This window comes from Columba livia, chromosome 1, assembly GCF_036013475.1.
Source record: "Columba livia isolate bColLiv1 breed racing homer chromosome 1, bColLiv1.pat.W.v2, whole genome shotgun sequence".
Classification (NCBI taxonomy): Eukaryota; Metazoa; Chordata; class Aves; order Columbiformes; family Columbidae; genus Columba; species Columba livia.
In genome coordinates this window covers 18,883,375-18,908,925 of record NC_088602.1, presented here as the reverse complement: position 1 = coordinate 18,908,925, position 25,551 = coordinate 18,883,375, and the positions used below count along the sequence as shown (strand labels likewise).

Here is a 25,551-nt window from a genome sequence, read left to right as displayed (position 1 = left end):
AAATATGGGCCCAGGCAGAATGCACATGGACAATGTACTATAAAACAGCTGTAAAAAATAATCAAATGAAGCCAAGTTGAACCAATCAAACAGTTTCATATTAATTTATTTCAAATGAATAGATTCTGTTTATCTATGGATAAGCCTGTAACTATCTGTAATTACTAAACTGTCCAGCATTAGTTTTCACACATGAGGAAAAAAAAAACAACCAACCAACCAAACAAAAACAAAACAGAAAAGTCTGGATTTTCTTGGAATATCTAACGTGTAACACAATAAGAATGCCAAGGTTATCACTGTTCCATCAAGCTATAAAGCACCACTTATAAAAATAACAACTAGTTTAGAGATTAAAGAGATTTTTCATTTATTTCCATTTACTAGGGCACAAATCCAAAAATCATAGAATCATAGAATGTCAGGGATTGGAAGGGGCCTCAAAAGATCATCTAGTCCAATCCTCCTGCTGGAGCAGGAACACCCAGATGAGGTTACACAGGAAGGTGTCCAGGCAGGTTTTGAATGTCTCCAGAGAAGGAGACTCCACAACCTCCCTGGGCAGCCTGTTCCAGTGTCTGTCACCCTCACTGAGAAGAAGTTTCTTCTCATATTTAAGTGGAACCTCTTGTGTTCCAGTTCGTACCCATTAACCCTTGTCCTATCATTGGTTGTCACTGAGAAGAGCCTGGCTCCATCCTCGTGACACTCACCCTTTACATAAACATTAATGAGTTCGCCCCTCAGTCTCCTCTTCTCCAAGCTCAAGAGCCCCAGCTCCCTCAGCCTTTCCTCTTAAGGGAGATGCTCCACTCCCTTAATCATCTTTGTTGCCCTGTGCTGGACCCTCTCCAGCAGTTCCCTGTCCTTCTGGAACTGAGGGGCCCAGAACTGGACACATTATTATGTTTCAAGGTATGAATACTTAATTATGTCAGTGGCTGCCACTGTTACAGCACAACTTCATAACCCAGCACCATGAGGCTGTCAGATAAAGCCCTAAAACATCACAATCTGATTCAATACTCTTTTATCTACAATAGCAAAGTCAAACATCCATATTTTCTTTTGCAATTATATTGAATAGCTCTCCTTTGCACCCATATAGCACCTTCTTCATAGTTGAAAGATCTAGTCATGTCCTTGCCAGGCTATCAACACTGACGATAAGAAAGAAGTTTAACCAAAAATCATTGCAATAATTCATTGCAGCTTAACTCCTAAGAAAGTGCTGCCAACCCCTTTAGACCAAAACCAAGCAATCTCTCCTTAAAGGCAGTAGGCAGAACATTCATTTATCACTCTACGTCAGCAACATGGTGGACGCAGGTTTTGAATAGAGGCTAAATGCAGGTTATCTAGATGTCATTTAAGAACCAGTTTGGATAGACTGAGTACCCCAGATTCATGGCCTTACAAAACAGGAGAGGTGATGTTGCTAGTCTAAGCCTACTTATCTTTGATTTTTAGACCATGTCTAAACTTTCTAACTGGTCTCTCAACCAGTACACAGGTCATAACTGCTCAGACTTCCATTAAATCAATTCCTTTAATTGGTGATATACAGCAGTTTTACCAGCCTGAAATGTCACTGACCTCTTCTATTTGCTTACCTAAAGGCAAGAAATAGTTTTAATCAATACAACTAATTAATCTTAAGGCCTATTTAGCCCTGACAGCATTAAAAAAGCCTATGGCAAACCTATTTCCTGTAAAAACTTCCTGTTCATCTGAGTCATCTGAAGTCTTTTTATTTAAATGCTCAAAATTCCCACGGATTTTGATCAAAGATTTTAATGCTGAGGTTTTAGTAATTGATTTTTTACATACTGATGCTGTGACTTGGAGCTACCAACCTGTTCTATTTAACAGCTGAGGTAGTGGTCTACCACACAACAGATCTTAGAGGCGGCCAAGTTTTGGAACAAATCTCTCTGTTGCCTGGAAAAATCTGTCATTTGCAAATACATCTTAGTTGATATCAGCACCTGATATAACTTCTCAGTACTTTACTATCTCTTGTTCTTTTAGTGCAACATAGTTAAGGACAATCAGCTGTGCTGCATAAAATGCACAAACAGCTGGTTCTGAAGTTCACAACATCCCTCATACACTGGCCTCGTTATATCCAATAACTGTTTTCCACCCAAATTCTAAAGCACAAATGTGCTCTGAAAAGTTACTTAATAAACGGCATGGTGGTACCCCACATATTGTCTTGCCTCAGATTTCACACCAAGTCTGTGCTGCTTACATGCAAAATATGTTTCAGTATTATTATTATTTTTAACTGCTCAGCTTGCAAGCAACTTGGTATCTGAAAATCCAGTTCTAATAAATATGGCACCAGCCCATAGAGCAAGTTTACTAACTTGTAGCTGCACAATCAGCACACACGTGAGCCAACACGGATCAAACCGCGCCCTCGTCTATGGTGGTTTTGCTCTGCACACGTGGATGGAAGGAAAAAGAGAATGTCTGAGATCTATTTATTAATTACTTAAAAATAAACAGAATGGGCAAGGACCAAATACACGTTGAGTTAGCAAATTCCATTTCAACAGTCACTTTTTGGCCACTGCTACATTTTATACTGCTATGTAGTTAAATATTAGTCTTGCTATACACATTAGGAAATCATCAACATGCAAGAAATGCTCCAACCACCAAAACAAACCAGCATTCGCAACTGCAAGATAAAATTGAATCAACTTATTAGAATTTCTTTTAATATTATTAAAAAAAATCTGGAAATTAAATACAAAATTGGTTTCTATTAAATAAACAAATCTTAACACCTTCAGGAAAAAGCTTTCCTATTATTTTGTGCTTGTTTTGTTGTGGTTTTTTTTAATCTCTTAACATTTGGTTTTAGAAATCTATTAAATAATCTCTTTAAAGCAACAAAGTATATAAACATAACAATGTAAACCTCATCTGTAGAGATGATGTCAGAGCTGATGTTGACTTTATAAGGAGGAAAACTGAAACATATGGGCTTAGTATGATACATTTAAGACAACATAGGAAAAGCGTGGCATCAAAGGCATATGAAAGATGGCACAGCAACAAACATTAAACAAGCACTGCAAAAAGTCTTAGAGGCAGCTGGAATAAAAGCATTCTCATTTAAAAGAAGAAAACATAAACTAGCAGAAACTGACCCTCAAAAGAATGCTGTTAGAACGAAAAGGACACAGGAAACCAGTGCACGGAACTGAAAATTATTCCTGTCTCATTTAATATCTGAACACACTGAACATGTGGTAAGGATAAAAAAAAGAATTTAAAGTTTTTAAGTACACTGTCTGGTTTAAACATACATATTGTCATGAAAGCGATTTGGGATGCTCATCAACTGAAGAGGAAAGTGACACAAGGTAGGACACATATATACATAAAATTTGTTTCTCACAACAATACAACATATTAAATCATAGTGATTAAAATACAGAGACAGTCCAGTAACCACCTTTTTTGTCTACAAACGTCATCTGAGCCAAATTCTGAACCTACAGAAATCAAAGCGATTCTTTCCAATTAATTCACAGAACCCTCCAGTCCACCCTGTATACACATACACAGAGAGAGGTAAAGGTAACTCTAATTCAACTCAAAACACAGTTTCAACAGAATTACATCAGGAATTAAGTTAGCTGATGGCATTTGAAAGCAACATTTAAAGCTCTGAACTAAAATCTTAATGACAAAGCCAATGGGGGTTGCACTGCAAAACATGCTAGTATTTTCAGACAAAAGCAGAGAAAAAAGGTCTATGAAAATGCACTTTGTCTGCTGTGGCTGCTTTTGGTTTTGAAGGGATGATACCATTTAAGATCAGGAATTCATAATCCAGACAGGTCACAGACTCCTGTGCTGTCTTAAGGCAGCTGTTCCTAAGGTGACACCCGGCTCCCACGCACCGGGTCTGAGAGAAGCAGAAACCCCTGGATCCCTGCGCCTGCACAGCCAGGAACCCGGCAGCACCCCCAGCCTCAGCAGCCAGGGGGCAGCTCCCTCAGAACCTGCTGTGACAGGCAGGGGTCAGCATGCCAGCAGCTGTGACACTGCAGGACAGGCAGAGGTCAGCATGCCAGCAGCTGTGACACTGCAGGACATGCAGGGGTCAGCATGTGGGACAGCTGTGGCACTGCAGGACAGGCAGGGGTCAGCATGTGGGACAGCTGTGGCACTGCAGGACAGGCAGGGGTCAGCATGTGGGACAGCTGTGGCACTGCAGGACAGGCAGGGGTCAGCATGTGGGACAGCTGTGGCACTGCAGGACAGGCAGGGGTCAGCATGTGGGACAGCTGTGGCACTGCAGGACAGGCAGGGGTCAGCATGTGGGACAGCTGTGGCACTGCAGGACAGGCAGGGGTCAGCATGTAGGACAGCTATGGCACTGCAGGACAGGCAGGGGTCAGCATGTGGGACAGCTATGGCACTGCAGGACAGGCAGAGGTCAGCATGTGGGACAGCTATGGCACTGCAGGACAGGCAGAGGTCAGCATGTGGGACAGCTGTGGCACTGCAGGACAGGCAGAGGTCAGCATGTGGGACAGCTGTGGCACTGCAGGACAGGCAGGGGTCAGCATGCGGGACAGCTATGGCACTGCAGGACAGGCAGGGGTCAGCATGTAGGACAGCTATGGCACTGCAGGACAGGCAGGGGTCAGCATGTGGGACAGCTATGGCACTGCAGGACAGGCAGAGGTCAGCATGTGGGACAGCTATGGCACTGCAGGACAGGCAGGGGTCAGCATGCCAGCAGCTGTGGCACTGCAGGACAGGCAGAGGTCAGCATGTGGGACAGCTATGGCACTGCAGGACAGGCAGAGGTCAGCATGTGGGACAGCTATGGCACTGCAGGACAGGCAGGGGTCAGCATGCCAGCAGCTGTGGCACTGCAGGACAGGCAGGGGTCAGCATGCGGGACAGCTATGGCACTGCAGGACAGGCAGGGGTCAGCATGTGGGACAGCTATGGCACTGCAGGACAGGCAGGGGTCAGCATGTAGGACAGCTGTGGCACTGCAGGACAGGCAGGGGTCAGCATGTAGGACAGCTGTGGCACTGCAGGACAGGCAGGGGTCAGCATGTAGGACAGCTATGGCACTGCAGGACAGGCAGTGGTCAGCATGCCAGCAGCTGTGGCACTGCAGGACAGGCAGGGGTCAGCATGTGGGACAGCTATGGCACTGCAGGACAGGCAGGGGTCAGCATGTGGGACAGCTGTGGCACTGCAGGACAGGCAGGGGTCAGCATGTGGGACAGCTGTGGCACTGCAGGACAGGCAGGGGTCAGCATGCCAGCAGCTGTGGCACTGCAGGACAGGCAGGGGTCAGCATGTGGGACAGCTATGGCACTGCAGGACAGGCAGGGGTCAGCATGTGGGACAGCTATGGCACTGCAGGACAGGCAGGGGTCAGCATGCCAGCAGCTGTGGCTCTGCAGGACAGGCAGCGTGGCGCTGGAAGCTCCTCACAGCACTATGGCTGTGATTCCACCGCAGCTCGAGTTAAGCCTCCACACACAGCTGCGCTTTCCTGGCATTCATCCGATTACGGTGTACACAAACAACCTACTCGCAGTTATTTTCCTTTTTTTCACATCAAGAAGATGAGGCCAAGAACTCTTGATTTTGCTAGAAAAGCTCTTAGACAACATCCAAGGGTACTTCAAGCTTTAAGTGTAGCCCATCCAGCTATTGAAGTGCAAGAAAAACAAACGATGAGCAAGGCCTTGCCTCCGCCATCAGCACCACGAGACCAGAGCAATGCTACTGCGAGTGACAAGGGATGGGATGCCTGTCAACTCACCTGTCAGTGTCCATTCCCCTTATCTTAATAGCTCTGCTCTTGGAACACAACAGTGGCATTGCCTGCACACAACAGCTTTTATGAAAGGGCTCAGGTAGGCTTTCCAACAAAGCAATACTCTTGATTTATTTTACACATCTCTCCATCTCTAATACTTTTCTTCTTTGCCGTTCAGCTAAACGCTCCTCTCAGCAGCAACCTTTTTCCCATTATATTTTGCTCCTATGCTGGCACACTCTTTACCTAAGAGAATGTTATCGTCTTCGCCCAGCACCACATTAAACCAGCTATACGATTACACTGAAATCTGGCAAATTTCACCTCAAATGAAGGACTATTGAAGTGCTTTACTTAAAGAGCATAAAACTGCACTGTGATTTTTTTCCCCTTCATATTCTTTCTGTTGAAATATGATGCTATCTCTCTCCAGAATTAATGTACTGATTGATTTCAAACTACAAACACTATTTTTCATGAGTACATTTTTCTTCCAGCATACTGTATGGTCTGTGCTGTATAGCATCTATTTTTCTTTTTATTAATTGCATATATATATATATATATATTTAATCACAAGTAAAAATTTGATAAAATAAAATCCTGCGGGAGTCTTTTCTGTTTCTTTAACTGGTTCTACATGGTATTTAATGATCTATTACAACTCTAAACCAAACATGCTTAAAACATAACTACTCTGTCATCAACAGAAATCATGTGCAGGATGGGGAGAGGGACAGAGCCCAGAGCTCTGGCCAGAGGGGGCTGCTAAAGGAAGGGACAAGGCGCGGGGCGCTCCCCCCCCCGGAGCCTTCCCATGGGGTGCACAGCCATGGCACAGGGTGAGGATTGGGCAGGGGACAGGAGAGGGACAAAGGCTACAGCATCACTGCAGGAAATAAACCTCGAGGAATGTGGTGTGGCAAGAGACACACAGAGGAAAAATAATCTACTACAAGTACGGGCTGACATCTTAACTGATTTGGTCATACCATTCTCCTACTACTTAGAATTACCAGCATTCCTGCTTTTAAAAATAAACTCTTTTCTCAAATTCCTACATCAAGTGCATCTTTCATTGGATCAACTCCATTCATGCAGATTCCAAGTCATCATGAGGTGACCATAGTTTTCCAAGTACTCTCTCCAAGCATGCTAGACACCCTGTATATCTGTATGGTACCCTCTTTCCTTAAATGCACCTAAAAATCATTATGGTTTTTAAACATCAGCTCTAATCTCAGCATTGAGGCTGTTAAATCATCACTAGTATTGTAACTCCATTATTCTTCCTTAGAGGAAGCATCCCTTCCAAATTCTTAAGAACTGTGTGTGAATTAATATAAAATTAACAAAGTTAGTCTGTGTCCTACTCTCCCCCACATATACTGATGCAAAAATTATTAGAAAGCACTCATTTTGAACTCTACGCTTCAATCTACCTGGATGGTCTCTCTAGGGATACCTTGACTGTAATAACGTGGTTTGTAAGGATACACTGTTAACAGCGAGACAAAGACAAGGAGAAAAAGTAATAAACTGAACACCAAATAGGCTAATCCTGACGAGCAGTAAGGCAAACAGTAACAAGAGACCTGAACTCCTAAGTCATTGATAGCTGAACACTGAAGGAACCATACAAGCCAACTTTGAGAAGGTTCACCCAAAACTTCGTAACTGGTAAGAACAAGATAAAAAAGGTTATCTGTCGGTCTCATGTGCAAGAGCAAACTTGTAATAGAGTATTTGCAAGGCACTGTGAGACTGTGTGGAAAGTCCAGTACCTGGAAAAACCCAAGGTCAAGGCCAGTGACTGTGTAAGAGCCTGGTGGTGTGGGTATGGATACTGGACATATTTAGGGCCTGTTAACAAATACATTTAGGAAAGAGGAAACAAACCAAACAGAGGTACTCTGTTTCAATACAGTTTCTAAAATAGCTCTGTCTTTTTCTACTGAATTAAGAACAGCAGGAGCAAAATTAAGAGACCACATAACTCCAAACTTCAGGTGGTACAAATCAGCACCATTTCAGTAGCACAAGGACCACATAACATCTCCAGTTTCCTCCCAGCAACAGCAGTATCACTAGAAGATTCTGCAAGGAGTGTCGAAAATACAAAATATTTATGGCATTTAAAATACAGACTTGTGGTACAAAGCTTACAGTGCAACGTCTTCTGAAAGACGCCCCCATGACCTGGAGTCTAATTCTTGTCCTACCACAACAACTGTGGTTGTTCAGCGTCTTCCAGGGAGGCACAGAACCGCCACATCTCACAGTACCGGGCCCCTGAACGCAGGCTCAGCTTGTTTGCTACTAATACCGCCCAAACAGAATAAAATAAAATGAAAAATACTTCTAGCCATTTTCTCGTGTTGATCATCCCAAGTTCACAGCGTATCTTATTTCCTGGAAAATAATGTATGAAATAAGGCTCCTATTCACTTTCACTTCAGCACCATTGGGTATTTTTCTGAGCTTGGGCTAGTATGCAGAAAGAGAGGTTATTAAGAAGTGAGATGAATCCCTCACTGCCACTATTTTCCTCCTAACAACAGTGCATTTTCAGTTGACAACTTGAAAAATGGAGTGCGAAAACACGTTCTGAATACTTTATTCACTCTTCCCTTTACTGTTTTTTATAACATTTTACACATTTCAAAAGAGCTCAAATCTATACCTCTCACTGGGCTGCCATGAAATATCCATTAATGCAGAATTCTTTTCATACCATCTTGATCAGTGTTACTGCCCTTTCCCTTGTGCTCAACTGCTAAAATTTACTTTGCTTCCAAAATTTCAATAAGCGTTAATTACATCACAATTATACCCCAGATTTTATTTATTTTTATCCATTTTCAATTTTCCTCCATTTGCATGGGAAAGAGAGGATAACAAAATGTGAGACTCATGAAGGAAACCTAACTATAGTGTAGATGCTTTGCAGGTTTCCACAAGCCTTAAGGCAACTGCAACACACATCTCATCTAATCCAAGCATCTCATGAATGCATCAAAACATTTTTCTGATCATACTGAAAACTGCACTCATTCAATTAAATGACATTCAAAATGGATTTAAAGCAATGGCCTGTGGATACTTTCTGAATAGTTTTGCTCTTCATCAGAAATAGTTTCGCAAGGAAAGTTCATATTAAGCTTACAGGCCATATTCACCTAAAAAACACATATTTTGTACAAGTTTTGATTGTAAGAAATTCATTTTTTTTCCCCAAAGATCTTTAATATTCAAGATTATATTAAAGAAACCATAAGAGGTATTCTCTGTGGAAGACAACCTATAAAATTACAAGCTTTATAAAAATCACTGCATTTTCTAGAACCACTGACAATCTAAATCAAAATCTGAACCTATGCGCAAGATATAAAAACCTAGATGAAGTAACATATGCTTTCATGGCCTTACATAAATTATTTTGTTATTCTAAGTCACCACCTAGAAGGCAATATAGACACTTCAGGTATTAGCATATATTCAGCTTCGGAGGACTTTTGGACTACTGAAGTACCTACCATGTAGCAGACTGCTACATTTAGTTTATATAGAACAAAAATGCTTTTGTCTCTAGCGGTCTTCTCATCTACCTATATAATAATTTTAATAAATTTATCATGTTTCAAAAATACAAACATACAAGCCAGGAAACTACACCAAGCATCAGCTGCACTAAGAAGAAAAGAAATTAAGAGGTGGAAATATGAATCAAGATATGGACATTCGAAACTTGCTGAAAGTGAAGGAACAGAAGAAGGTTAAATTGATGAAAAAGCTAAGCAAAGATCTTGAACAAACCTGAAGCAAAAGTGGAGACGAAAACTTAACCACTTTTTCTTTTTGTTCAAAAAGCTGGGAGAGATTTGTAGGAGAATTCAGAAACCAAGCTGGAAAACCAAGAACCGGAGAGTTGTCACATCTGCTGTTAGAAAGGATGTCAAATGGACAAAGATCTAGAGCAGCCTGCTTGCAGGAAGGAAATGCAAACAAAGATGGGAAAGAAATAATTAGTGTTATTGCAGAAAGAAAAGGTCAGACGACAGAGTTCGTGCTCTGCCGTGATGTATTTTGGCCGACAGTGAAGTATGGAGGATTGTAAAAGAAGCAATGACAGTGACCAGCGATGGATTTCAGACTTTGTGTGAAAGGGACTGCTGAATACCAGTGAGGGGATGCGTAAGATGGGATGAGAGTACATGATTTTCAAAAGCTGCTCTTTCAATGACACAAGAAGGGGCACTAAGACATCTGCACTGAGGCAAAATCTGAAGGCATTAAAATAAGGTAAGAAAGTCTCATCTTTTCACTGCTTTCATATCCTTTGTTGGCAGCACATTCGAATCTCTTTTACACAGGTTACAAGAAAACTGATACTTCTCATAATTAATATTTTTATATATATATATATATATAAAGCATATAAATATATATATATAGATGATGCAGCCAGTCCTGCTCATTTTGCCCACCTCTCTTTTGAAAAGAGGGATTCTCTTTTCACAGTATTACCACAGCTGAAATATTTCATCATTTGTTCTACTCAGCAGGAACGAGGAAGTTGTGTCAAAAGACCAACTGATCAAGTATTTAATCATTGAAGTCTGATGTCAAACATGCAACTTTGTCACTCAAAGTATATGAATTTGCTAGGAAACAGCAGATTGACTGGAAAGTCATAAATCTGTATCTCCTTCCTTACTTATTAAACTACATCCTTGAAATCCGATATTGCTTTGTGTAAAATTGACTATAATTTCACCTATAGGACAGAAAACATCATTTCTTTACAGCTACCTTCAAATGCAACACTTGGCTAATGAAAAGGTGAGTTTTTTGTAGATGTCAAAAGACTGTAACAGGACTACTGGAGTAGACTTTGGAATTAAATGTGTGAAGTATGCTTTGACCTTAGCTGGAACACTTCTGTGCCCAAATATAACCTGAAGATTTCACAAAACCCCTCCAAACTATTTTATTCAAATACAAACCTTAAGAGACACTAGAACATGTAGCACGAATCACTAGCAATCAAAATTCAAACTGGATAAAGCCAGCACTTGCAGAGCAGGATAATAAAATACTTTTTAATGCTTTGGAAATTAGAAGCTTTGAGCATAAAGCAGGCCTTTAATAACACACACTCCTGGGATCTCGCATTTATCTGTTACATGGAGAAATCCAAACCCTTTTCACGATGACTAACAGAATGATCCCTGAACAAAATGATATCCAACTGTGTTCCACGTGGCTCGTACATGACAAGGTCAGAAAACTGTGCTTTGGTCCACGACAAATAATAGAGAACCAGTTTGCAAAATCATGGTCTGCAATTTAAAGGTTTTTAAACACCTAAGAAAAGCCAGATTGCAGACACTGAAGTTTTCAAATTACAGCCGAAATTATTTGGCACTATTTAAATAATTTATGAAATAAATTCCGATAGCTCTAACAAGACCGATACAAAAAGTTAGTACCTTCGCCTACCTGCAATGTGATATTGAACACTGAGCAAGCAGTAGTCTGAAGACATTTCAGAGACACTCTTTCACTTTCCCTTTGCACTAAACATCTTCAACATTTGTTAGAGCACATATACCAAACCGTACTCTCTTCTGTGAAACAAACCCTTCCACTCAACAGTGTTTAAAAAAAAAAGTGCTCCCACTAAACTCTTACCAGATTTTAAAGCTCTAATTAAAACTCCACCATTACCAACAACTGGTATTGATTGCATAAGGCCTTGTGTTATCCAGCTACTTATGTCAGAACAGCATTCTTGTCTGCACTGCAGTCCTGAGAAAACTGATGAATTTAAATGAACTTGTACTCCACTTTTTTCACAATATATTTAAGCATTTTTCCTCACTGAATAATCCATATCAGCTTCTACTTCTGCACTTCAGTAAATGAGGTACAAATCAACTTACCCTATGCTTTTCCTTCACTTTCTTCCTGTATGCTTCTTTGTCAAATTTGTCTTCTTCCCGCAGTATCTCTTTTGCTTTATCTAAGTTGATACCACTGGCATCATCTTCCTCATCTGCTCTCGCCAAACTGGATTTTTGCACAGGTGGCCACTGCTGTACCAACTGAATTATACATGTCAACAAGAAAAACAATGGTTAGAATCATTTTTCCACAAAGTGTTGATGCCCTAAATATCCCAATACATTATTTTTCTAGACTAAATAAAAAGGAAAAAAAAAACAAAAAACAAAAAAACAAAACTTTCGCATAATACAAACTTGGAAAACTTATTTAATACCATATTCAGTCAAAAACGAGTATTTGAAAATAATGTCTCCATTATACCATATTACTGTTTAATGGATTCACTTCAACTTCTTCTCCTTGTTTTCTCTCTTTGCCTAATGGAACAAATAATTTATAATCCTGCTAGTCATTTTGGGAGAAAAATTATATTTGCTTTCAACAAATGACTCTCCAAAATATATGCAACAGAACAAAACACTAGTAAATCTAAACAGTATGTTTTCATATAAACGATCAATATCCCAGCATATTAACTGAGAGAAAAAGGAGATAAACCTTCATTATACAGCACATGAAAAACCATGATTGCAGATTCATGTTTTAGGGAAAGCAAGAAGAACAGATATGGAGGGTTTCACTGGTTATTATAGGAAAACTCGATTGGAATTGTTTGATGACTCAAGTTTGCCTTGTGGATGACATGCTGAAGCTTCCCTTAAGTATCTGAAACTCTTAAGACAAAGACTACATATTCACCACAAAAATACCCCCACATATCTTATGACCTAATAGCTTACACCTCATGGTATAAGAAGACATCATCTGGGTGTAGTCTTTGCAAAATCATTCTTGCTTATGGATTGCTAGAGTAGTAAATCTAAAAAAAGAAACTATATAGCAGAAAATATATCATTGAGATACAAATGCAAACCCAAACACCTTTAGGACTCCCTAACGCACACAGGTTGTTATTCACCTGGATACTGATAAACCAAACCTACCTTTTCCACTTCCATTTGTAAAATGTGGTTTGTGTATTTGTATTTTCTAGAAAGACAGATTTCTTAAAGGAGCCTTATTTTACCAAAGAAAAGCATGTGGATTGGAGCAGTAGAACTGTAAAGCACAGTTTTACACAGCTCAGGAGAAGATTAAGAACAACACCCATAGATGCAAACTATTTGCTTCATTAAACAAGTCACTACTTCTCCACTGTGCTACTTTTCTAACTGTAATCTTTGTGCTATTTTTTCCCTCCATCTTCACTCCTTTTCGCTTCATTGCATAGATACATAAAGCATTTGCATATAAAATTTAAAATGACACAGCACCTTTTGAATATCTAAAAATATCTGAAGATATTATTTCCAGTCAATGGGGCAACCTCTGAAACCTTTTAAATTTTGTCTAATGTCAGCAACTATATGGCTATACTCCCTTCATCTGCAATATAAAGTGCTTTATTTGCTCACAAAAGCAAATGATATACTTGTAAAGGTGACCACTTTCAGTTTAAGCCTTACTGAAATTAATCTAGAGTAAAAAACAATCAAACAAACAAAAACAGTATCTACTTTTTTTTTCTTAATTCTGGAAATGGAAAAACAACATATACAGCAGGTGAAGCTGTGAAATCAAATGTTAGAAAAATTTATGAAGCACGGAGACTTGCAGTGAGGTTATTGCCACAATGAAGCCCTAGAGTGACTGGCATCCCCAATAGTTCCTTTCAGTATAAAATCAAAACATTTTCCAGGGGCTATCAAAAGATCCAGTTAAATTACTGACAAGTTTCAGTCCACTGCTACATCAGCACCAGTAGGCGAAAATCTGGTGTCTCCTTAGCCTTCCTAACAACACTTTTAATCTAGAAATAGTGAATGCTGGAAAGAAAACCAGGGACTTCTTACAATTCCAGTACATTAACTCAAGATTCAGGGGAGCTTTAGCAAATACCTACAGAAAAAGTGTTTTACATTTCTGTAAGACAGAAACAGACTCTTGATTCCACCTGAAATTGAAGACAATAGGCAGAAAAGAGGTACAGTTCTTTCTGTACAACCAGTAACAGCTCTCATACAAGGATCTTTCACATACAAAGGTGACAAGAGGTCAGTGCTCAGCATTCCTCTTTTTCCCAGTGGAATTGAATTCTAAATGGAAGCTGAACAGTTTTGCAAAACTTAAACCACTTATGGAAACCACACACTTTTGAAAACTGTATCTTTTTATACAGATACTCAGAATTTTTGTCTTTAAAGAAACTACAAATGCACTTCTCAGTAAAATACAGTTATTTTGAATTGATCTTACCTCTCCATCTTCAGTAAAAACTATTTTTGTGTTGACTTTAAATTTCTTCTTCAAGATTTTTTTGGCTTCTTGGGTTTTAGTTGTTTTTTTCTTCATCTTTGATTTTGATGCATTCTGTATAAAAGAAAATGAGATTTCTTAGGGGTTTTTTTCTAGTCACAGAGTATATGCGTTAAACTTTCTTGAAAGCAATTAGATGTATCAAAATGTAATTCCTAAAACACGAGTCATTTCCAGTAAAAATTAGCTAAGAAACCTTATCATAAAAGTGTTTTAAGCGGGTCATATCATGAGGACCTCGTTTACTTCGATAACAATTCAGCCTAATTCAAATCCTGTCAGCAGCAGGACACGGGAATCATTCAAACATCACTAACCTTTCTGGGACAAGGACACCAGATTCACCAGCTTACACTGTTAGCAAGCCTCATCACACATGAAATCCACTATAACTGACTGAAGCCATTAGCTAGTACTGATCGGTACCACTTCCATCTCACTTGTCATCACACTGTCCCCAGGCACCGCCGCACACTAGTTTGATTTATTTCTGTGTCAATGAAGGACACAAGCGGCCATGCAAGAACCTTCCTATTTCGTAACTCGTGTCCCTTCCAGTCACATCAGGGTTCAGAACATCAGTGCCAGGAGGTGTTAACAAAAATTATTAGCACCATAGGAAAAAAAGTTGTAGCGAAACAAAGCGGTGAAGACACCACAAAAACTAATAAAAGAGCCTGCAGAAACTGTTCAATCCAGACATTAACGCCATTTCCAACAACTTGGGGTTGTTCTTTCCTGGCTACAACTGAGAAAGCAACACAGACCAGAAAATGCCAGTATTATCAGCAAAACAGCATCCCCGTATAAAACACACCAGTACTAAAGTGACATTTATTTTTTGTGTGTGCCATCTTGCTGTTAGAACAGGTGAAGAGGTCACTTCTATTTTTGACAGATTGAGGATTTATCCATAGCATTTTTGCAGTTTGGAGGTAGTTTGCAACTCTGGGAAGAGCACTTTCATTACTTCTGTAAAATGCGGTGGAAAATAAATCATGACATCCCCAGATGGCCTGCATAGGTTTCACAGAGACACCCGTCTGGTGGCAACACCACGGAACTGAAGAACATGGGGATACCCACCCTCCAGCTCTTCTTCTGAGAGCTTTGCCTTTCAAGAACAAAGGCCAAATGTGTTCGGGTATCTAAAGGGACACAATACACACAGAGGGCATCTAAAGCAATAATTGCCACTGCAGAAAGTATTTTATAGCAAAAGATATTCCACAGAAATATGTGGAGACTCCATAGGAGAAGACCCAAAACTCACTCATCATCCTGTAAAGATGCAAAGCTCCACTACTCAGGAGAAGTGCCTGAAAAAGAGTCACTAAACTGTCTAAACTTCTGATAAATAACATAAAGTGGACAAAGCAACCAGAGAGAAAAAGGAAAAACTGAACTTCTTTTTCTCACTTTTCTTTTTTATTTTGGTCATTTTAATCAGTTTCATGTTCTAAACCCAATCTGCTATAAAAGGAAGCAAAAAAAACCCTCAAAGTTGCTGTCATTATGGTCAGCACACTAATGCACTCAAATATGAACTACAAAAGAGAAAAATTACAGTCTTCCTAACAGGAAAAACGGCTTGTGACAGCTACTGCACTGTGTTATCAAGTAATAACCATTATCTATTATAGAAAACAGTAACTGCAGAAGCACTTATGTCCTCAGTATTGTCGTACAATTTGTTGCACTGTGCAGCTTCTACTACTTAGGCATTCGCGTAACAGATCAGAAAGCTGCGCTGTCCTCTCATTCCTGCTGTTTATCCCACAAACACAAACTGTTTTGAGAGTGCACAAACATAAACCCCTTACCTCAAAATATGGACTACTTAGTAGAAAAAGAATTGTCCAGAGGAAGAATTCAAAGAGAGATGTACTTCAAGGTGGTAGAATGATACTTGTCACTATCACATTTTCTTTAGCAGTAGCTTTTGGTTTTGTTTTGTTGTTGTTATGTTTGTTTGCTTTTAAATAATCTTTCATTTCTGCACTGCCAGTAATGTCGGTATCAGCGTAAGATGCTAATGAAGAAAAAAGTGACTGAAAGTTTCGAACTGAGGCATCAATATTTTGTAAAATTATATTTAAATGTCAATCTCAGCTGTTCACATTACTTAGTTTAAAAAAGGTTTTCCTGGTTAAAGAGCACAAATAACCAATGAGCTGCCATGGGCAACATTTCCAGTTGTACTTTTTTCCCCCTCCCTGCTCTGTGTGATTTTGAGAAGTATTTTGATGCTGCAAAGTAGCATGGAAACAAATGGTATAGGACAAAATTTCCAAACCAAAAGAAGGAACAAGAGGAGGAAGAGACGAATGGGGAGCTAAACTCCCTCAGCATACACCTAAAAAGCATAGCATGAGTTCAGTGTGTGAATTTGACAGATTTACAATTTGCAGCATTGCAACATACACGGATAGAGCATTAGTATAAAACTCTACACAACACACGGGTAATGAAACTGTGGGGTTTTTTATTAGGATGCTTTCAGTGCTTTACTAAACTGAACACACTTCCAAGACGATGGCTATCAAGGCATCTCAGCTTGAGATGCCACCTCCTGACTGTCACAGTTTAAGTCCAAATGGGCTCAGATACCAAAACATTTTCATCACAGCTGTAGACACAATTTTACAAACCATGACTTCACTGTTCAGCAGACAGTGGTGAAGCCCAGGGGGGCAGGCGGGTGGGTGAGTGAGGTGGTTCCTGACACGGCCTCTCTCTCCCAAGGGGGAGGCTACATGGTCCAGCAGAAGAGGTCAGCCATGAGATGTATATAGACCTGGGGCTAGCGTGGGGTCCCACAAGTGCTGCTTTGGTCCTCTCCTGGAGACCTCTCTCACATTGTTCTGGAGTCCCTACATAGTCCTAAAGCCTCTCCCTCCACATATCTCCAGCAGAGTCTTTCAGGGCATCTATTCCCCACATTTCAAGAGCCTCTCCCCATATCTCCTGTCCCAGTGGCTGCTGCTCTATTTTGAACACACCTGAGCCAGGAGTCCCTTCAACTGGCTGCATTCTGGATGCAGGATGGGTTGTTGACATTTCCCTCAGCTCATGGCCTCCTCCCCCACTCACACTACCCCTGGGACCCTCTCACCCAAATACTCAATGCCCTCACCCAAATTTCTAATGCCACTGCCTGTCTTTGCTTTGGCCCCACATTCAAACAACTACACTGAAACATCAGTTCCCTATCAAGCAGGAGTGTGATTCACCCGTTGTAAGCAGCATAACAGCAACGGATAGCAGATCTCAGGCTTTCCTAATCTTCAGTGGCAAACCCTGGTTCCCTGTGTTTTTAAGCCATTCTGCTTATTCGTTTCCCATATTCATCTTTTGTACTAGAAGATACTAGAAGATACGTGACAATTTACAAGCAGCAGGCTGGCATTTAACCACATTCTCCATGGCTTCATCTCTTTTCTTCACAATGGGTTCACCGCACCAGCGGACATCAGCAGCTGCTGGAGCCTGCCAGAAGATCTCCTCCATCTGCCCACCTCAGCTGCTGCATGGGATACAGAAGCAATGACTCCTCTCTAACTGCTCAGTAAGGAGCTGAGATCTGGGGTCACAGGCTCTGCAGGAAGGAGCCTGTCCCATCAGACAGGAGCGAATGGAGGGGTTCTGCTGACAACCAGCCCTTGCCCCTAATGCCAGGGCCAGCCGCAGCACAGCAGCTCCCCACAGACCGGCTCACTCCAAAAACACTGCACATCAAAGCCTGCCCAACCAACATCTACCTCAGCAAAGGCATCTCTGGAGCTGAATTATACCACCAAATAAGTCATTTATCAGAACAAAGTGGGCACGTGTGACCTGGGCACAGGCTCTCACGTTGCTGTGAGATATCACAGGGTTCTGCATTGGACTCCGGTTGGTAACAGGAGTCCAAGCATCAGCTGGTGCACACGATGAGAAGAGGCTCCCGCTGCCCACCAGTGCGGACTCTGCACCCTCTGCCCAATAAAAACTGGTCCTCAAGTCTCATTTCTTCTTCTATGAAGGTATGGGAATAGTTAAACTGATCAAACCAGATCAGAGTAATAACCAGCCTCTTTCAAATGGTATATAACAGTTACGCATTAGACAAGTCACATAAGTTTATAAAAATTTCATAAAACATAGGCTCAGCTGCAGGGTTGAAGGATTTTCCATTGTTACTAATCAAAAGCCCAAATTTCTTCTTCCTTTTGCACACGCACATGCCAGATGGCTTGCTGGATTATTTAATGAGTTAGAATAAAAGCCAGCTCTCAGAAGCACAACAAATTCAAACATTTTTATATATAATCAGAAACAATACAGCTAATAGGCAAGTTCTTTTCTTTTTTCTCAAGAAGGAGCAAGCTCTTGTTTTCCAGCTTCAAAGGTATGATATTCTTAGCTGAATCTATGACAAAGGTTTTCTAAATTAAGATACTTACAAGTTTAAGACATAAGATTTACTATTTTTCAATTATTTTTTTCTGAAAAGACAGGGCATCAGAAACACAAATGACAGTAACTTTTGCTATTCTATTATGGAATAATTTTTCTTCTTAATACAATTTTTAAAGTCGATAGTTTAGACTGAGTATGCAATCCACAGCAACTCAAGATCAAAGCACTTACAGTCTCTTACTGTAACCAAGACAAATACTTTTGCTTTGACCTTTGCATCGTTACAAATCATCAAATGTAAAGCTTATTTGTTTCTAACTACATTTTCCTTCTTAATTTCAACTCAACAAGCCTGTGAAAGCAAGCACAGTATATCCAGTACAGAAGCTGCCTGAAGATAGGACTACATATGGTGGGGTAAAACATGAGTAGAAAAAAAAAAGTTGTAATCAGTTCTCCGGTCACATTAGCTGTAACACGCACTAATGCTTTCCTAGGGGTTTTGTGGGATTTTTTTTCTCCTCCCTGCTTATACCTTACAAATCCTAGGAAGAATGGTGCTGTAGCTGGAAATATTTTTCAGTCTCTCCTAATATTATTACATTACTTCATCCAGAATTCAACAGCAACTGTCTCTGAAAAACAAAAATTGATGTGGTACTCAATTGCACACACTTGTTTTGTATTTCGTCAAGAAAATGGCCACAATAGGAGCAAGCATCTATCACATTTTGATTATCACCAAGCACATCAACTCCCCTGCCAAGCTATGGAATTCAGACTCAGAAGTAATTCTCCATAGAAGATCACACAGCCTTGCCAGACTGAAGCTACCAAACCTTAGACAACGAGAAGGGCCGTCCTCCTCTCCATGCCACGGAGAGCGCACAGACATGGTTTCCATTTGCAGGCACTACAAAACCTTAAGGAGACTGTGTGTCCTCCAACCACTCACCTAAAGCAGCCTAACCATAAAGCATTATCTCTCAACCCCATAAACTTCCCAAACTCACACTACGAGGTTTTGATTACCTACAACCAAGCTAAGGTTAGAGGTGAGAGAAATTTTCACTCCTCCTGGCAAATATCTAACCAGAGAAGCAGTAGTGAGATACAAACCTTACACATAATTATAAATCTTAAGAAGGAAAACACCAAGAGATGCAAAATAACCAGACTTTGAAGTCCAGTCCATATTATTTCAAGCACCTACAAGACACTAAACACCACAAAGCTGCCTCTTCGTAATGCAGTTTGATTCAACCAGCAATTTGTCCTCCCATTGAGTAAAGTGACCAGAGATGTCCTAGGATGCAGCATGACCACAAGGAGATGTACAGATGCTGCTTTCCTTCATGACCTGTGGTAGCCAGGTGGCCTCTATTTTAATTTCCAGCCCACTTCTCTGCAATGACAGCTATTTCAGTCCTCCCAATTTCTGCTCACAAGCCACAGGCCGCTTTGTGATGCTGTGAACACAACAAGCCAAAGCGCAAAGTTCTTCAAACCACCTCTTCGCTTCCACAACACAAGCACCTCCACCTTTCCTAGGAAAACAAGCTTCTTTTGTTAACATCTGATGGGTATTTTAATGTAATACAAACAAAGCTAATTTTGCTTTAGTGAAGTATTCTTAGCTTTTTCACTTTTAATTAAATGTTACTAATTGTCCCTTTGGTTTTGATTACCATTAGGATGGAAGATTACATCTGGATCTGAATTGCACTAGAGTTTGTGTTTGGGTGCAAGAGCTTCGTTAGAGGGGACAACTTAGTAACCAACATATTTTCTATAAACCAAATGAAACTAAGCTATTAAAGTTGAAAAGAACAAAACTTAAGATTGAAATCTCAGTATTTAACACAAAATGCAAGAGTGAGGATTTAAAAACTTGCCAACTTACTATAACGTTTACATTATACAACTTGCAATGTTTAAATTATGAGCTTGATTCTACGTTTAGACAGGTATTTGCTACAATTCCTTGTATTTAAAAAAGGTATTTATTTAGTAGATAATTTTTACTTGTTTCTAGACTATGATAGCAGAAAAAAAGGAAAAAGAGGCGCCACTAAATGGCTCTATGCCCAATATTGCAACCACAGACAGCAGCCAAGTTTAAGAACAGAAATCTTTTTTAAACACTTCTTCAATGATAAATTTTACTCCCATTTCTAACCAATATGACATAGCAGTATTTCTCTAGAATACTTTTAAAACAATGAAAACAACTAAAATAATTTTCTACTTAATTATTATGCTTTTTCTATGAATGAATGCATATTCCATGTGAGAACTGATTGTTCGTTTCAGCAGCTGCTATCAGCATTTAAAACTGGGAGTTTGGGCAAAGTCTAAACAGAGAGAGAAGCTGAAGTCTCTCTTCCTAGCTAGTCAGTAAAAAAAAGGCAAAGATTAAAAAAATAGTTTGATATACCAATATTTACATTAAGTTACTGAACTTATTCTGTGAATTACAATCTAAAACTCATAACCATCTAAACAGTGGCAAAGACACCAACACTTTCAACATAAACTATCTCTGCAGGACATTGGAGAGTCCATCAGTAGCTCTGCACTTCCAACTATGAATTTAGATGAAAGAATTATTTATTCCACATACACCCCTAGCCCCCAAAACAAACATTTTATTGAAGTACTATAAATTATGCAATTGTACACACAACTTAAGCATCTGCATACACCAACAAGCAGTTTGTGTCATTGACCTGCAAAATCACTGCACTTCATTTTCCCAGTCTTTAAGAAGATTACGTAAGAAATAAGGAGACAAAAACCACAAAACCTAAGTGTATCATTACAAGACCTAGTATGGACAAACCCACTATTTAAGAAATTTGTGAGTTATAGTGATTAGATACTATCTCACTCTGAAAGAGGTCTCCATTAAATGCACTGGACCAGAGAACTTTCCAGAACAAGCTGTTGCATTAGCCTGAAAATCTCCACTACGAGTGAGCCTAAGCAGCAGCGACATTCCTTTCTAAAGCGTTAGGCCTTTACCAACATAAGACCATGACTTCTCAGACAGCTTATCTAAAAGAAAGGTGTAACAGAGAATAATGAACTACTTTACATATTTCTAGGTAAAAAAGTAAATTAAGTTATAGCTGAGTATGTCTGATTAAATGAAGATAAAGTCATTCCAGAAGACTGTAATTCAAAACCAAATATATTATCCTAGCTTTCATTTATTCTTGGTGTTAAGGTTGGTAAAAAAAATGTATTTCAAAGAAACACGTACAAGCTAAGATGTCCTAATAACTCAAAGACTGCCTCAGAAAATATACAAGAAGTATACAATAATGATTAATATCACTAGTAACTGCAGTGCCAGATCATGACATAAATGTTTTCATTCCACCCTTTCCTGCCATTATAAGGTAATGCATCATTACAACAGAGCCTTGCTCTGGTAAAATCCAACAGAAACACACAGTAACACCATCAAAATCTCCAGCACCTCTACAGCCAAGAGAAGCCGATGAACTGCTTGCAGTTATTCTATGCTAAGGATTACATCTTAGTAAATGAAGGCGTGTTCCTCATACAACATCAATTAACAAGCAAAAAACATTATTTTGTTGACTGCGATTTATCCTCCCTGTTCCAGAGCTTCCATTCTTGTGAGCAAGAAAAGGCCATCATGAGGATGCTACTTCCAGCAAAACACATAAGTGTGGAGCTGAGGAGCCAGGAAAACTTGCACAGATCTCCAATAATGACAACACCGAGACCTTGTCTCACTTTCCAGCAGGTGAAAGATCTGAGTATCCATCCCGTACTAATATCCAACATGAAACGAGGCCCGCACTCAAAATGAGGGTGAGAGGAGGCGAGCAGGAAGGGGAGAGCTGCATTGGTTGAGGTTGAAAAGAACTCTTAAGCCCTTCAGGCATGCTGAGAACATGCTGTGTTCTGGAACTTGTAATTTTTCAGTCTGCAGAAGAACTAGAATTGTTCCTTCTCTCCCAGGCTGCACTTGGCATCTTAGTGCAAGACAGTTAAATTGAAATATTCAGAGAAATGTAATCACTGAATCATACAGCAAGAAGGCAACTCTGAGCTGACATGTAATGAACGGAAAATTTGGGGCTTTTTTAGTTAAAGAATAAAGATCCTTTTTTATAATGAGATTATATTTTCTAGTAGTTAGACACAGTTACTCTAAAATAAAGATTTTTTTTTTCTTTTTCATAATCATTAAGGCAGCCAAGGCTTAAATAAATGTCACAACATTATTAAAATTATGGCTTAAAAATACTCTGCAGAAGAATCTTAGGTCAAAAGGTGATATGAGAAGACCACACTTTCGCGCTGCTTTTCTTTAAGGTTAGATACATTTCACCCCCTGTGAGCAGCATGACATTCCCCTTCTCCCTCAAAAGCCGCCACGCGTGGCCCCAGGAACCCAGGGGCAGCCAGGGCCGAAGCTTCTTAAAACATTTTGTTCACTACATTCTCCTGATCTGCCATCAGAAAGTAGCAAATGTTATTTTGCAAAGATAAATATATTTGTATTAGCTCTCTCTCCTCCTCTTTTTGCACATTCTAAAGCAAAAAACTATGCCCATTTAATTACCACACCACAATTATATCCCTCACAGGCTATGACCACAAATAGCAAAGACAACATATTTTTTGAAAAAATACCCCCAATTTTTTTGTTATTCATTTAAGCAGTGTAGGTTTTTCAAGAGTAGACTAGTGTGATAATTATTATTTTTCAGAGTTTTCATCTTTAGATTTACATGGATTGCACATACGCCTTCCCCTTTAGAGAACTCTCAAGGCATTTCTTCCAGTGCCCAAGAGCCCACACAAGTAAGAGAATTCACCTGGCCTCCACCTGGGCACAACAACACTGAGACCACTTAAAATATGAGAGAAGTGGTTATAATGGTTGGCAATCTGTGAGATTTTATCTTCAAGATGCAGCTTATTTGAATTTAGCCCCCAAATGGGGAGTATGCGGCCTATCTCAGAACCACATCAGGCCTCCGCCGCTATCCTCACACCAAACAAACAGCTCAGCAGGGCAGACCCAGGCGGGGCAGCGGCGGTGGCACCGCAAACATGAGGAAAACACACCACAGGAGAAAAAAAAGAGGGGTCAACCAAGTGAGTCACCGGCAAGAGACCCAAGAATAACATAGCCAGCTTCTTCCAACCAAATGTCAGTCAAGGATAATCTGGAAAGACAGAATTTCTTCACAACTAAAGGCTGATGGAGAAGCCACAATAATAACTGTGAAAAAAATATTTCGTAACTTATTTTTCTTCTTCAAATAAGGTCGAGTATTTTGACTCCTTTCACCGTGTATTCAACACAGACTAAAGACGCCACGAGAAGTGGGCTTGTAGTCCTTGTGCGCCACTCCTCCAAACAGTCTCCTTGCTGCCCTTCGCTAGCACAGGTCCTTTCCCAACCCTGAGAAAAGCTGCAAATTGTACACTGCTGTTCTCACTCCTGGGGTCACACAAGCACTCCTGGGGGCTCCCGGAAAGGAGAGGAGCTGCTGAAGCTGGGACACACAGCCCTTCCAGTCACAGCCAGCACCTCGGCCATGCTGCAGGATGGAACTGCGCCTTGCACACCTGTGAGAATCTGGGTAAGAAAAGCAGCAAAACTTACTCTGAGATCTTACAGTAAACAATGAGAAATTCAAGCACCGATAAACACGAGGAAAAGTGCGTCTCCTCTCTGGATTCTTGTATAGGAAAAACACACACGTGTGCCTGGTGTCACTGCCATCGCATGTACACAAAGCACGTATAGCAACACTGCTCTCCAAATCCAGTAAATCAGTCTGCTAGGGTTTTACTTTTGTTCTACTACAGAAATGCCTTGGGCAAAATCCCTTGCCAAAAAGAACGTTCACATAGAGTTGTAAGAAAGAGCATGAAACTGTGAGCACAGCCATCTACATGAACAGGTACTAAAGCTGAGAGCACAAGCAACTGCTTGTCCTAGGGCTCCAAAACTGCCTGCAGTTTAAACTTGCCTTCCCATATCTTTTAAAACATTTTGCCTTTGAGATGAAAGCCTCCACACCTCCTTTCTTTGCAGGAGTCACCTTTTAACAAGAGGTTAAATTTAGATGGAAATTTACATAATTAATGTCTTCAACCTGTTTTTAAAAAGATTATTTTAACATCATACATGTCTCCGTTTCCGGCAGAAGCAATTAAAAGTTTTCAATTGTTTCAGCAATATATATTGAGATAGTCTAATCTGCCTAACTCCCAGAGCTCAATTATGAGAGAGAGTTAAGAATCTGTTAAGGACAAATGGGAGGGCTCAGAGCAAACTTACAAGTGAAGAACACACTGTCAGCCACAGCCAGTTGGTCCCAAACACCTCTCCCCGGAGCTTGTGCCTTCAATACTTTTCATACAACTCAGTTTTGAACGCCTTACATGTAAAGAGATGTTACTAGAAGTCATGAAGGTGATGTTTCAAATAAAATAAATAATACTATTTTCTCATTCCTTCTTGCTCCTCTAGAATTCTGTGGTGCTTTGTTGGAAGTTCTCAGTTCTACAGGTTTTAGACTGATGAAAATGATAGACTGGTAAAACAAAACAAAACAAAACACTCATTTAAAAATACTTTCAGTTGCCAGGATACAATGACCGAAGTGTAGCAGGCTGATATGCTGAAGAACACAAAGATTTTCTCTTCTGAAGCAGCAGCAAAGGTAGAAATATCTTTATCACTTCACAGAAATGGAAAAATGTACAGATTTCAAGAAGCCTGCTCAGTTTGTTGTCATTTTCTTTACCTTTAAAAATAAGGCAATGAGGTATAAAACTTGTACTAATTCAGCACAGAGGTCCTCATGGTAAAACATTCAGGCAGGATTTAGGCCTTCATCTATAGAGAAAAGGACTAGAAATTCTGGTCCAGATCGAAATAGAATAATAAT

At 40.1% G+C, this 25,551-nt stretch overlaps 1 protein-coding gene across 2 annotated transcripts in view; it reads right to left on the bottom strand.

Moving 5' to 3' along the window:
* Positions 1-25,551, bottom strand: part of DDX10 (DEAD-box helicase 10) — a 176,754-nt gene that overhangs the window by 56,549 nt on the left and 94,654 nt on the right. For both annotated transcript variants that reach the window (XM_065049019.1, XM_021286281.2), the window contains exons 14-15: positions 14,141-14,254; positions 11,761-11,922 (exon numbers count right to left, since the gene is read on the bottom strand). In XM_065049019.1, the coding sequence (XP_064905091.1) occupies positions 11,761-11,922; positions 14,141-14,254 (276 nt within the window). The remainder of the gene's footprint in view (positions 1-11,760; positions 11,923-14,140; positions 14,255-25,551) is intronic.